The sequence below is a fragment of the Trachypithecus francoisi genome, unplaced genomic scaffold (assembly GCF_009764315.1).
Source record: "Trachypithecus francoisi isolate TF-2019V2 unplaced genomic scaffold, Tfra_2.0 Lachesis_group7, whole genome shotgun sequence".
NCBI lineage: Eukaryota > Metazoa > Chordata > Mammalia > Primates > Cercopithecidae > Trachypithecus > Trachypithecus francoisi.
In genome coordinates this window covers 36,631,631-36,644,764 of record NW_022681472.1, presented here as the reverse complement: position 1 = coordinate 36,644,764, position 13,134 = coordinate 36,631,631, and the positions used below count along the sequence as shown (strand labels likewise).

At 40.1% G+C, this 13,134-nt stretch overlaps 1 protein-coding gene across 5 annotated transcripts in view; it reads left to right on the top strand.

Moving 5' to 3' along the window:
- PAG1 (phosphoprotein membrane anchor with glycosphingolipid microdomains 1) overlaps window positions 1–10,462 on the top strand; it is a 139,831-nt gene extending 129,369 nt beyond the window's left edge. For 4 of the 5 annotated variants that reach the window (XM_033202319.1, XM_033202317.1, XM_033202316.1 and 1 more), the window contains 2 exons: window positions 1,332–1,391; window positions 4,905–10,462. In XM_033202319.1, coding sequence (XP_033058210.1) covers window positions 1,332–1,391; window positions 4,905–5,267 — 423 coding nt within the window. In that variant the 3' untranslated portion in view covers window positions 5,268–10,462. The remainder of the gene's footprint in view (window positions 1–1,331; window positions 1,392–4,904) is intronic. The other variant, XM_033202320.1, reaches the window with a different exon arrangement.
- The last annotated feature ends 2,672 nt before the right edge of the window (window positions 10,463–13,134 follow it).

Here is a 13,134-nt window from a genome sequence, read left to right as displayed (position 1 = left end):
ATTTCAGAGGACTGGGTTTGTTTTGTTTTTAGAATGAGAGAAACAACAGCACGTTTGCATGTGGCTGGGAATGATCCTACACTGGGAGAATTCCTGGCTCTGTACTCACACATAGGTATGTGGGGACAGAGTCTAGTGTGTAGGAAAGAGGGGATCGCCTGAAGGCAGAACATGGAAAACCCATTTGACAGGGAAGAAAGAAAATAGATTAATGCAGAGGCTGAGGGTAAGGGTAAGAGTTCATACAAATTTCTTCTGATTCCTTCAGTTTTCTTAGCCAACTAGGAAGCAAGATCATCTGCTCAGAGTGAAGATAGGTGAAGAGGTGTTGGAAGTCTGGGGAGAAAAGGAGAAGCTGCAAAGTAGACTGTGAGTTGAGCAGAGACTGGGTGTATTGGGGAAGCATCAGATGATACGGAGCTGCTTTAAGGACTCACTAGAGGGTTGAGTTCACATATGATTGGCAGTTGACTACGGAGCTTAAGCCTAGTAAAGCAGTACAGGACGCCAAGGAGAAGGACAGACATTGAAAGCATGAATGGGTCCCAATGGTGTTGAAGGAGCATTGGAACTGGGTTACAGAAGGAGAGAGCTTTGACCACGAGCACTGGTCTGAAAGGGGTTGCAAGGAGCTGGGCTGGTGGAGAGGCTGTGGTTTAGAAAGGCCCAGGTGCAACCATGAGGGTGCTGAGGTCAGGGGTGGACATGGAGAGGGGACACAGAGCACAAGATCAGTTGGAGCAGGGGAAGTCAAGGAACTGAAAGGCGGGATTTAGGATACACATTTGTTGAGGTCACCAAAAATTAAGACAAGGGATGTGTTAGAGAATCAGTAAACCAAGAGCCAAAATCATTGAGAAATCAGGCAGGGGGCAAAACACAAAATGTGAGTCATTTTCTCCATTAGCTTTGAAGTTTCCAAATGACTTAAGGATCTTTCTGATAACGCCAGCAAACTGTAGAATATAAAATTCAGGCATTTGATAAAGAAACACCATGTTTTTAAGTATTAATCCTCCATGGATGACCAATCCTTCAGTGACAATTAGGAATTCAAACAGTAGTCTAAATAATTCTTTTGGCTTCTTTGTACCTACAGATCCAAATACAAAATTAGAGAAAATTTCTCTAAGGATAATACTACTAGATATCCCTGAACATCGTACATGTAATAGATTGCATAAGTGTTTGTTTCTCTTCCCATAATTTCTTCCTGGTTCCATAAAAATCATTTGAAAACATTTCTAGACAGATATGAGGAAACATGTGCAAAAGAAAGGTTAGACTGTTAACATCAAACTACTTTCCTTGGCTTGTGTTTGTTCTGACAGAGATTTAGCTCATTGTCATACAAGTCTCGGGAAGAAGACCCCACTCTCACGGAAGAAGAGGTAAGTTTTGTTTGTTTTTAAAAAGAGAAAACTCATGTATTAAAGAATAGAGCTTCTCCCCTTGAATACATGCACTGTAATGTTACCTTTGAAAGAGCTGAAATATTCTCCTGTGCCTATGTTTGAGATCAAGACTTGGGATGTTGGTTTTATAATGGCTCAGAGAGACTGACGGGCAGACCAGACAAGAAGGATGACAGGACAAGCAGTCAGCTTAGGAAAAGAAACTGAGCAGGAAAGCAGGGTCAGGAAAAATAGAGAGGGCAGGGGAGAAGAGTAGAAGAAAAACATTCCAGCATGGGAGCAGTCAGGAAGACCACATCAGAAGGAAATGAATCATGGGTTGGAAAATTCAGGAAGTTAGAACAGGTGGATGTAGGGAATTTGCTCCCTCCTGGGAGACAGAAAGAGGAGTCTCCGTGTGGAAATCTGGATGCTGAGAGCAGATTAACTTCAGTAAGTACAGTTCCAGGCTGGAGCGAGGGTCAGACATAGCAGCCAACAAGAGCAGATCGCATATTCTCAAGCACCAGGGTGCAAAATTCACGAGTTAGATTTTCAATGAAAGATTAAAATTGTTAAAGCCAGTATTATATATATATATACACATATGAAATATATATATGCGTATACCCACACACACACACACACACATATATATATAATGTCGAGCTATGCTCAGAGAGCTAAGCACCTTTTAATCTAACTGCATATAACTTCTATCTGGAATTCCTAACAGAGTAAATGGTGTACACGTACAAGAGCAAAGTACATATGCAGGTACATCACTTCTTATAGGACTCTGAGTAAAACATTAGAATATGGAGATAGACTCCCACATTGAATGTTTAAGGAGCAGAAGTGCTTTCCCTAGGTGATATTGCCCACCCTCTTCCATGTTTCTACCTCCAGAATGGACCAGCCATCTGTCTATCTGGTTGCACAGACCAAAACCTAGGGGTCATCTTGATACTTCCTTTTCCTCACTGTCCTCCAACACAGTCAATTGCCAAGACCCATCAGTTGCACCTCCAAACTGTTTTCTTTGTGTACCCACCTTCCTCAAGCCCACTGCGGCCACCCCTCCCTAGGCCAGAGCAGTCCCCTCCTGCTGGTCCCTGGCAGCTCCTTGGCCTCCCTCCACTCTGTTTTCTACTCTGCAGCCAAAGTGATCCCATTTGGGACAAGAAGATAAAATATATAGGAGTTCTGGAAACTACAGGCTATGTAAAATTGTAAATTGCTTCTTATCTTACAATTGAAACAGGACCTAGTTAAACTGATAAATTTTTAACATGACATAACTATGACTCACAGACATTCATTTTAGGACAAAGAGGAAAAATAAATATAAAAGGATTTTTTTGTATTTATGTAATTTAATGTTAAACAGTCCAGACTGAAGCTGAGATCTGAGCTTTAAGTTCTGTTATCCCAATTTAACAGAATGTTGTGGAAATGACTGATTAGAAAAAGAAGAGAAATGGGGAAAAGGAAGACAGTAACTTATGAGAATATAGCAACAATTTACAGACTGAGGAATAACGAAAGTTTTAAAGAGAAAAATTGAGAAGCTAAATAGCAAGGGGGCTAGAAGAGAAACCTGTATACAAAATAAAAATAATAGTCATAGTAGTCGTAGAAAACAGTAAAATGGAATATTAGAAGACTCAAGAAGCTTTTATAAAAGTTGAAATGCACAGTGGGACCCTCCTCACACTAGGTTCATTCCCAGAGTCAATATTAAATTGCAAGTTAATGAATGAGGACAAAGGCCAAGAAGACCAAGTACTCTTACAAAGAGTGAGGGCCATTAATGGCAGGGACCATGGGGAAGAAAGCTGAGGAGAGAAGCAAATGGTGGTGAGGGGCTGACTCTCACTGTTCCAGTCTAAGTCAGGGTACGTTTGTCCTCCTCGATGTTACCAGGTGATGAATAAACTGGTATGCCTCTCCCCTCACCACTGGCATCCATTGTTTACCCTTTTATAATCTGCCCATATGTAATTTTTGGGTTAGACCACCATTTAGATAATAAATTCTGTGTTTGCACTTCAGTATAAACAGCAGTGAATATTTTTTATTCTCCCTAAATTCAAAGAAATTATAATTATTCTATTTTGAGAGCAGTTTTTTCATTAAAACCTCTAAGGTGAGAATGTTAATAATTTCATATTCATTAGGATAGTCAGATCAACATGGCAGAAGTTTTCCAAAGACTGTTTTTCTGAACTGTAAACCCTTGGGATTGTCAAGTCCTCACCACACGGAACCAGCCACCAGCCTGTAATGAAAAGTTCTCATGCAAATGACCAGTTAGCATGTGGCAGGCCTGTCTTAAGAAGCTTTTGAGGCCACCTGGAAACTTCACCCGCAGTATGTGAGAAAAGTGAAAGCAGGAAAATGTCCCTCAGTCCCTGGGAAGCCAGGCATCTGTGAGGAAGCATGTTCATGTATTTCCTGGGTATTTGAATGAATCAAATCACTGTGATAAAAATAAACACAGGTAATGAAGGGTATTTTTACTTATTTCCAACCATGATTTTTCACAATAAAATACTACTCCCCAAAAGTCTCCTAATCAGTACATTTAATCTTCACAATGAATGAAATCCCTGTTGATAGCAGAGGTGATACAGGATTTATTAGTGAGACTGTGAGGACTGGGAGGGTGTGCTTGGAGAGTCACTGGCTCTTCCCATAGGAAATAGTATCCCGTAAGTTGTTATTTCTGACTTGGCTGGATGCAAGCGAGAATGGGTTTTCCCACTGAATAAAACTAGACCTGGTCTGTCAGTGTCTGTTTAACCAGTAATACACAACTAAGTCAAAAAATAATGGACAGGAATGCCCTTTCAGATATATGTGTACCACCAATGAGAATCCAGCAACGGGTGTTGGAGACCACTGTGATGCACAAAGCATGGAGTAGTCTAATTCAGTGGTTCTCACACTTTACTGGCCATAAGAATCAGCACCGATTGCTGGGCCCCAGCCCTGAGGTTGTGATTTGGTGGTTCTCGGGTGAGGCCTGAGAACTTGCCTTTCTGACAAATTCCCAGATCCTGCTGCTGCTGGTTTACAGCCCACACTTTGAGAATCACTAGTCTACTATGTGTTTTCTGTCCTTTTTTGTAAAGCAGTGGAGCCCTTTTTCAGGCAAAATATCATTCTGATATAGAAATGAAATAAAACACAATGCCGTGGTCAGGTTTCCGGGAGCTTCGGGAGCTTTCCACCTCACCTCTCCTCAAATTCCTCCGCAGACCCAAGAGAACTGGGTTTTCATGGAATTAAGGGAATATGACTGATCTCATTACACAGTTGAAGATAATGTGTGTAATTATTCTCTAGTAATGTGCTCCATAATTAGTACAGATAAGAAAGAACAAATCTTTAAGGAGCACACACACACACAGAAGCCCAGGAGTGCTCAGTATGTAGCTTGTCACTAAAAAGAGGGAGGGGGAAGTCACAGCTGGAAGTTTATTCAACTCTTCCTTTGTTTCCTAGATCTCTGCTATGTACTCATCAGTGAATAAACCTGGACAGTTAGTGAATAAATCAGGACAGTCGCTTACAGTGCCAGAGTCCACCTACACCTCCATTCAAGAGGACCCACAGAGGTCACCCTCCTCCTGTAATGATCTCTATGCTACTGTTAAAGACTTCGAAAAAACTCCAAACAGCACACTTCCACCAGCAGGGAAGCCCGGCGAGGAGCCAGAGCCTGATTATGAAGCGATACAGACTCTCAACAGAGAAGAAGAAAAGGCCACCCTGGGAACCAATGGCCACCGCAGTCTCGTCCCAAAGGAGAACGACTACGAGAGCATTAGTGACTTGCAGCAAGGCAGAGATACTACCAGGCTCTAGCAACCCAGAGGACAACCCTGGGTAGCCTGTGATCAGTATCTGGGGACGTTTCTTCCATGGAAGAGAAGAAATGACACAAACCTATACTTCATATGCTGCTTTAGTCACCTGAAGATGATTGGAGAGGCCCTGACTGTTCTCCCAGTTATTCAGTTTCTGAGACAGAGAGGTACGGACTAGGCTGCACCTGAGCGTGCCCCTGCCTGCCAGATGGACAGGCACATCTCCCTCCCGCACCCTCACCGCCCACAAAAGATCCCAGCTGTCAGTGGTCTCATCTCATTAGTGAGGAAAGCCAAGCTGTATGGAAAAACTGCACTCATCAAGGACCGCAACGCCGCCAGCCTGAAGTACTGCCATTCAGAAGGGCCAGGTTTTTCTTCCCCTCTTTCCTTTTCTCTGTCTACTATTGACTTTAAGGCTTCTTCCCCCTTGAAATGTCCAGATTCCTGTGGTTCATTCCAAGGAAATTTTCACACAAAGCTTGGCCTTTGCTTTCAATGTAGGTGTTTTAGGATGGCGACAAACCATGGCTGCTGCTTTCTGCCCAGGTCGCCAGTCCTCCCCAGAGAGCTGCGCGTCGGCACCTGGGGATCTGGACCCTGCAGCTGAAGGGACTGGGGAGGGACGTCCCTGGAGTCTCTTCCATCTTTGTTCCTCCTTATTTTGGCACTCTGTATCAGCAGCCTCTCCCCAAAGTACTTGAAGTCAGTTTTAGATGCTTTATTTTATTTTTCTAGTCAAAAACGTGTTTCCCCCAGTGTTTGAAAACTCGTCCGAGCCTTTTCAGTATTTTCCATGAGTATTGTGGTACTTCTATACTTGTTTAAGCCCAGAACTCATTCCTTCAAAACAGAGAGCCTTAATCTTTATGTTGGGACACAGACCACATATTTGGATGGCAGCCATGCGTCCATCTCCAAAGGGCTGTGCACATGAATGTGTATTTCCCATGGTCTCCACTGCCCACACCAATAGTGTGGCATCTCATAAGTTAACTGCTACCCTAAGGTAATCTAAGATTAAAATATAAACATTTATTTTTGTTATGTAAGTTTATAAGATGTTTTATGTTCAATGCCTAATTTCTCAAAAGTGCCAGAAAAAAATGTATATTAACTGTTTTGATTTTATGTACAATGATTTATACTCTCCTTTGGAAAAGATATCATAAAGCACATAAGCTAGATCATTACTAGGAGCTGTTATCTTTTTCCTAATCAAGTGTTTAGAACACTGATGGTTTTTAAAGACTCACCTTTTTAAATGGTACTTGGAGCTCCTGATCCAAATTACCTAGACCCCTAGAGAAATAAATGGAAAATACATAAATAATTAATCATTTTCATTGGTTTACAGTGGGCAATATTGAAATATTTGAAAGGGTAAAATGGAAAGAAGAACAAAATATGATGAGAGGTGGCTGTGAATTACAAACCTCATAAAAGTGTCATAATTCAATTAAAGTTTAATTACATTTTTTCAGAAAACAGTGATGAATTCTGTAGTCCAGTGCTTGTCAATGCAAATTGCCTATTGGAATCTTCTTCCTATATTTTACAAACATCAGTGGCTGAAATAGCTCAGATTAAGAGCTCAGCCTGGTTTGATTTTAATCATCTTTTTAGATCTTATAAGGCCGGCATTAGGAAACTTGTTCACTTTTCATTTTCAAAGGAGCCTAGTTGAAGTGCTATTATGAGTGTGAGCTGTGGAAAGACAGCTTTTCCTATACTCATAAAGAAAAAAAAAATGAGGAAATTATTTCATCCCATTGTGACATCTGTGACTTTTTGGATTTAATAATCTTGCTGTTTTTCTTCTTTATGGGCAAAGAATGTAATTGGGAGGATGAAGTGTGTTAAAAATTGTAGAGACCAGCTCACTGGAACGTTTTTCCATCCCTGTATTCATGGTTTGACTTTGTGACTGCTCTACATTGCATTTCTGACATTGCGAAGTGAGCTATGTTCGTTGTTGTGATTATTTTGCAATCAGCCTGGTCTCTCCCATGAAGATGTCATGTGCATAAACACAATCATCATTGATTAGAAGATCATAGCAGAATACCCTTGGATTAGAGAGAAGTTTGTACCTTGCATTTTTCTGAATTCCAGTCTCTCATAAGCACTGCTTTGCTGGTGATTTTCACTGCTTTGTGTTAATGACTTTGACTCAGCAGCCTCTCACATGATGGGGTTCTTTAGTACATGGTAACAGCCATGTCATCTTACACACCTAGCATTGTGCATGCTATAGTGACATCCTTTATAGGCACCTTACAGCTCAAAACTTTTGTTTCATTTCATGCCTTACTTATCAAAAAGACAGGGAAGTAGGTATGATATCTAAATAAAAAAATAAAAATAAAATATAAAAAACCCTTTTTATAGAAAGCTCATAAATAATCACGTAATTTTGCAATTTCGTTACCAAAATATCCCCCAGAAGTTTTCAAATATTAGTTCTGCAATGTGGCCATGAAATATGCACTGAAATATACCTTTTAATTTGAGAACCAGTGGTTAAAATAAGCTGTGATATAAAGTATTTTCAGTGTACTTTTAAAGGAAGTGTAAGGCCCTCCAGCATAAACGCTAAAAGAATAGACGGTAGCACAGGCCATGAGGGCTGGAGGAGAGAAGCAGAGTGAACCTTAGAAAGACAGCTCAGCTCTTTGGAGCACTGGATATTTTACTGAGTATATTTACTGAGGCACCATCATCGTTTTGACTGTATAGTATAGTTTTTCATAAATTTCATCACATTTACTTTGTTCAGAATCTGGGCTTGAATCTTTGAGTTCAACAAAAGCCTATGGCTTCTTTTAAAAAGTTTCATCTTGAGCTAATGCTACAGTTTAAATAAAATATATGAAAGGTAGTTATCAAAAACAATTTGTATATTTAAAATTCTATTTTGACATCCATTTTTTACAGCCAATTATAGCAGGTTATGTGAAATTTAAAAATAAATTTTAGGACTTTTTTTATCTTGTAAGTAAGAATTATAAATCTATCTCAGTTAAAAGGATCTTTGTTTTTATTCAGATATTTTGAAAGTTTAGAAGCATTTTGTATGCTACTTTTGGTATTTCTTAAGTATAGTCAGCAGGAAAGGATAACCTGTTTTATGCAAACTTTTAAAAATTTGTCAAATGTTTTTAGTATGTCTACTTTCTGAAATAGTCTCAATATCCTATCTGTATCCTAGGCAGATAACTACACAAGAGCAAAATGCTATATAGAAAAGAAAATATTTGAGGAAATCTTAAATTCTATAAGAAAGTAATTCTTGCAAGAATGTTAGCTACATATTTTTTTTCTGTCCTGAATAAATTACATCAGTAGGTCTGCTGAAGCTTTTGAAGCTACCACTATTCTTTGTGGGAAAAAGGCTAATTACTGATTTATCTGCCCTCAAAATCCCAGAGTTAATTCTCATTGAGTACTAAATTAACAGTAAGTAGTTAACACAGAGAACTCAAATTTAACCACATTATGCCACTATATATATTTCTCATGATTTTTGCTAATTAGAGCATTTACTTAACCAGTAATACACACACACACACACACACACATATACGTGTGTGTGTATATACTTCGCTCTGACACAACTCTGGTGCTTAATTAGGATATGTTCTATTACGTATTTTGAATGTTTATCCTGCTAGTGTGATGAACTTTTGTTGGAAAAGCAGAATTAGAGGGAACAGTTTTTCAATCAGTTTCATTTGGTAATTACAGGAAAACCTTGAGTTGTCTAATTTAATTTTTCCAATTAATATATTTAGACTTTAAATTGCATCCATAATTCTCTTGGCTGAAAAACAGTGATATTTTAAGACAGTTCTGTTATACATGTGACTTACTTCTGACTCAGCCTGAGAGGAGGAAATGTAAAGAGATAAAAGATTTGGCCTAAAGCAGCAAGCGACTAGTAACCTTGAGCCAGGATGAAGCTAAGGCAACGTGACTCCCAAGTAGCAGGAGCAGAGGTCGGTCACCCGTGGCATTCTGTTTCATTCCCTTTTAAAATTATGAGGCTTTATAGGCAGTGTAAAACATCAGCAGGCAGCGATGTGATAGGATGTGCAAAAAAGCTGGTCTGATAGCGTGGCTATAATTACAGAGCTTTAGTTCAATTAGGATTTTGTAAATAAGCAAATGACATTTTCTTCCAGTGCTCCTTGTAATAGTTAATATGAGTCCATGCAATCTTGTGATGCCATTCTCCTGAAGGTGTTGATTTCTGGTACCCAGCCAGCTTAGCTTTGGCTGCTGGAAGCACAGTAGGTACTGATGGTTACTTCCTGGAAATCTTGACAGGCTTATTGTACTGTGTAATGGGGAAAAGTTGAAGTATAATGTTTGGTGTTAATAAGTGACTGATGTGAAAATAGAAACATGTGTCTATAATATCAAATATGGCTTTATTTGCAGTAAAATCTAAATTCCTTATTCTACAGTAGTATTTTCTTGCCCTGTGTTGTATCTTTTCTTAAATACATTTTTCCTGACAGTGGCTTTAGGCAAGTTGAACACACTTTGACTGAAAGTGTTTAACTTAAAGAGATCAGTCCAGAAACCATGATAAATTAGAATCTTGATCTGGAATTACCAAATTAAAATTTAAAATCATGGTCCAGAAGAGAACAAACATTCATGGCTTTTTTATCCTACTGCTCATTTTTAGGTCTGTGTTAACATCCAGTCTCTTCTATTTGTGAAGTATGTCATTACTTTTTTCAAGTTCTTCTTTGACGTAACTGAAAAATGATACTCCAAATTCTTAATGTAACATGAAAAGTGAATAGAATTTTTGTTTAAAAGACATTTTTAAAAAAGCATTCAATTCAGTAATCATTTCTCTTAATACAGGAAGTTTTTTTGGCTTGCCAGTTAGATACTGTGGGTATTTTTTTAAAATGTGCTGTCCTTGGGTTGCTTCATATCACCTTGCATAATCTTGTATTACAAAGGTTGATCATTGTCATTTCTCACATGTCTGTATGTTACACTGGCAGCAGTAAAATGTTTTAATGTTGTTCCCTTTTAAATAATTGTGTTGTGTTAACATGCCTCATATTTTCTGGGGAAACTTGAAATATATCTAAACAAAAAAGATCTGTCATAAATAGGAATTGGCATTTCATTGTTAATATGTTTTTTCCTCATAAAAGTAGTTACACCGAAAGTGACATATTGTCTATTACATGGGCCCAATCAGTATTAAAGTACTCCCATTACTCAAAAATATTAAAAGATAATTCATGACACGTAGTAGCATTTTCATTCATTGTTTCAAAAGGTCTTTGTAATGGTCAAATTGTCCACTTCACAAAAGAGTGAGAAAGTTGTTTTCAGTACTGGGAATTTTTAAACTTTAGTTTTAAGTCCAAAAGTATCTCTTATTAGCTTGAGCATTTTGTGATTACTTTTCCCTCCTGGATCTAGTCCTTTTAAGGAGTAAGTCTAAAGAATGAGGCCATGAAGTCACTATTTCTTCCCACCTCAGTTTGTCTCCTGGTACGTAGTCTACCACTTTGTCTACCTTGTCTACCACTTTGCGTAGCAATATCCCTGGGTCTCTTCCCCACTCAGCCTTCTGTGTCTACTGTTGACAGGACGTGCCATTATGTCTTTCCGGTACCCATCACAGTGCTGCCGTATCACAGACCCTGCCAGCCAGCATGGAGCCGTGCCTCATCACAGCTCTGCCCAACTCACAGGCTGCCAAAGTGAGGCCACAGGTCCACCTAGGGCGGCAGATGCTGGTGCTATTTGTCATGACTTTTGCCAAAACATGTACACTGTTGCTCACTTCTTTCAGAAGAATGGTTGACACTAAGGGGCCATGGAAAAGAACTTTTTTTTTTTTTTTTTTTTTTTTTTGAGACGGAGTCTCGCTCTGTCGCCCAGGCTGGAGTGCAGTGGCCGGATCTCAGCTCACTGCAAGCTCCGCCTCCCGGGTTTACGCCATTCTCTCGCCTCAGCCTCCCGAGTAGCTGGGACTACAGGTGCCCGCCATCTCGCCCGGCTAATTTTTTGTATTTTTTTAGTAGAGACGGGGTTTCACCGTGTTAGCCAGGATGGTCTCGATCTCCTGACCTCGTGATCCACCCGTCTCGGCCTCCCAAAGTGCTGGGATTACAGGCTTGAGCCACCGCGCCCGGCCGGAAAAGAACTTTTAAAAAATTATGTGGTGGAGTCAAACTCACAGAGGCAGAAATGTTAGCGCCATGCTCTAATCACGGAAGCTTAGTGTTCCCTGCAGTGCTCTGTATCTGGCCTGGGTCTCCTCAAGCGGCAGCCCCCACTGTCCAGCATGTGGAAGGTAGATTCTTATGACAACACCAGACTCATAGTTACCAGAAAACAAAAAAGGAAGCTGAGTGTTGTGAAGTGGAAGAAATCCTTTTTATAAGAAGGAATCATTTTTAGGCCGGATGCAGTGGCTCATGCCTGTAATCCCAGCACTCTGGGAGGCTGAGACAGGCAGATCACTTGAGGTCAGGAGTTTGAGACCTGCCTGGCCAACATGATGAAACCCTGTCACTACTGAAAATGCAAAAAAATTAGCCAGGCATGGTGGCATGTGCCTGTAGTCCCAGCTACTCGGGAGGCTGAGGCAGGAGAATCACTTGAACCTGGAAGGCAAAGGTTGCAGTGAGCTGAGATCGCAACACTGCACTCCAGCCTAGGTGACAGAGCGAGACTCCATCTCAAAAAGAAAGAAAAAAAGAAAGAAAACATTTTTCAAGCAAATTGAGTGTAAAATGTTTTCGCCATGAAGCCATTGCACCCTCTCCCCCAGGAAACAGTGCCTAAGGTTGATGTCAAGTTACAGCCAGTTTGCGCTGATCCCCCAGGTCCTAAGAAAACTGTGAGTGCTTCACATGCAAAGGTAGAGCTACCAGATATGGAGAATGACTTGGCCATTTATAGCAAACTGCCTGACTTTGGGGTGAGAAACCAAGCACCTTCTAGGTCCTAGGATAGGTGAATTGGAGGTGTAGCTGCTAAAGTTCTCATTTTACTTCAGGAGCCAGGGTATTTCATTTTGGTTTTGTAAAACTTTGCTGTAAGTCATCACAGTTAACTCTTTGAATGGATATTCTAGAGTGTATCTTTTTTTTCAAAATTAGCAGAACAGTTATCTCTGCTCATTCTCTTTATACATTTAGTTTTTTTAAAGTTCCCCTAGTATACCTGTTAGGCACTCTGAATAGGACACAATTAAGGCTAAAAGGAGGACCAGTCGCTCTCTAGAGCCTACAGTTCAGAATTATCTTATTGTCATGTCCTGGTTTGGTTTGGTTTGGTTTGTTTTTTAACTCAACAAGTTGGAAACCGTGAGTTTAAAGCAAACGGTTTCCTTTTCCTTTCTTAAGCTTAAAGAGAATTTTTTTTTTTTTAATCTTCAGCTCCTCATTTAGGTAGTGAAGGCTTCCCTGAAAGACAGCAGTATCCTTCTCTAGGAGAAGAGGTTGGGACTAAAAGCCTGAGTCTATGGGTTGAGGATTTGCAGCATTCCTTTCACAAGCCTCTATGTATTTTTAATGGAAGACTCATAAATGAAGCTGATATGCTGTTCATGACCCATCCCTTAAGCATGCTTGCTTTTTTTAACTTTACTTTTTGAATATAGGACTTGTCTTGTTTTTCCTGGAGCCATGCTAGGATTTCATTCCTATGTGCTGCCCCACCACTGCCCCGCCCACGTCCTGGAAGATGGCCGTGCCTGCAGCAATGCTCCCGTCTTGAGGACAAGCAATGTGGAAAGCGTCAGGAAAGCTGAACTTTACGTTCAAGTCAGCAAACATTTGTGAGCATTCTAGTAAGCTTGCGACCTTGATACTTTT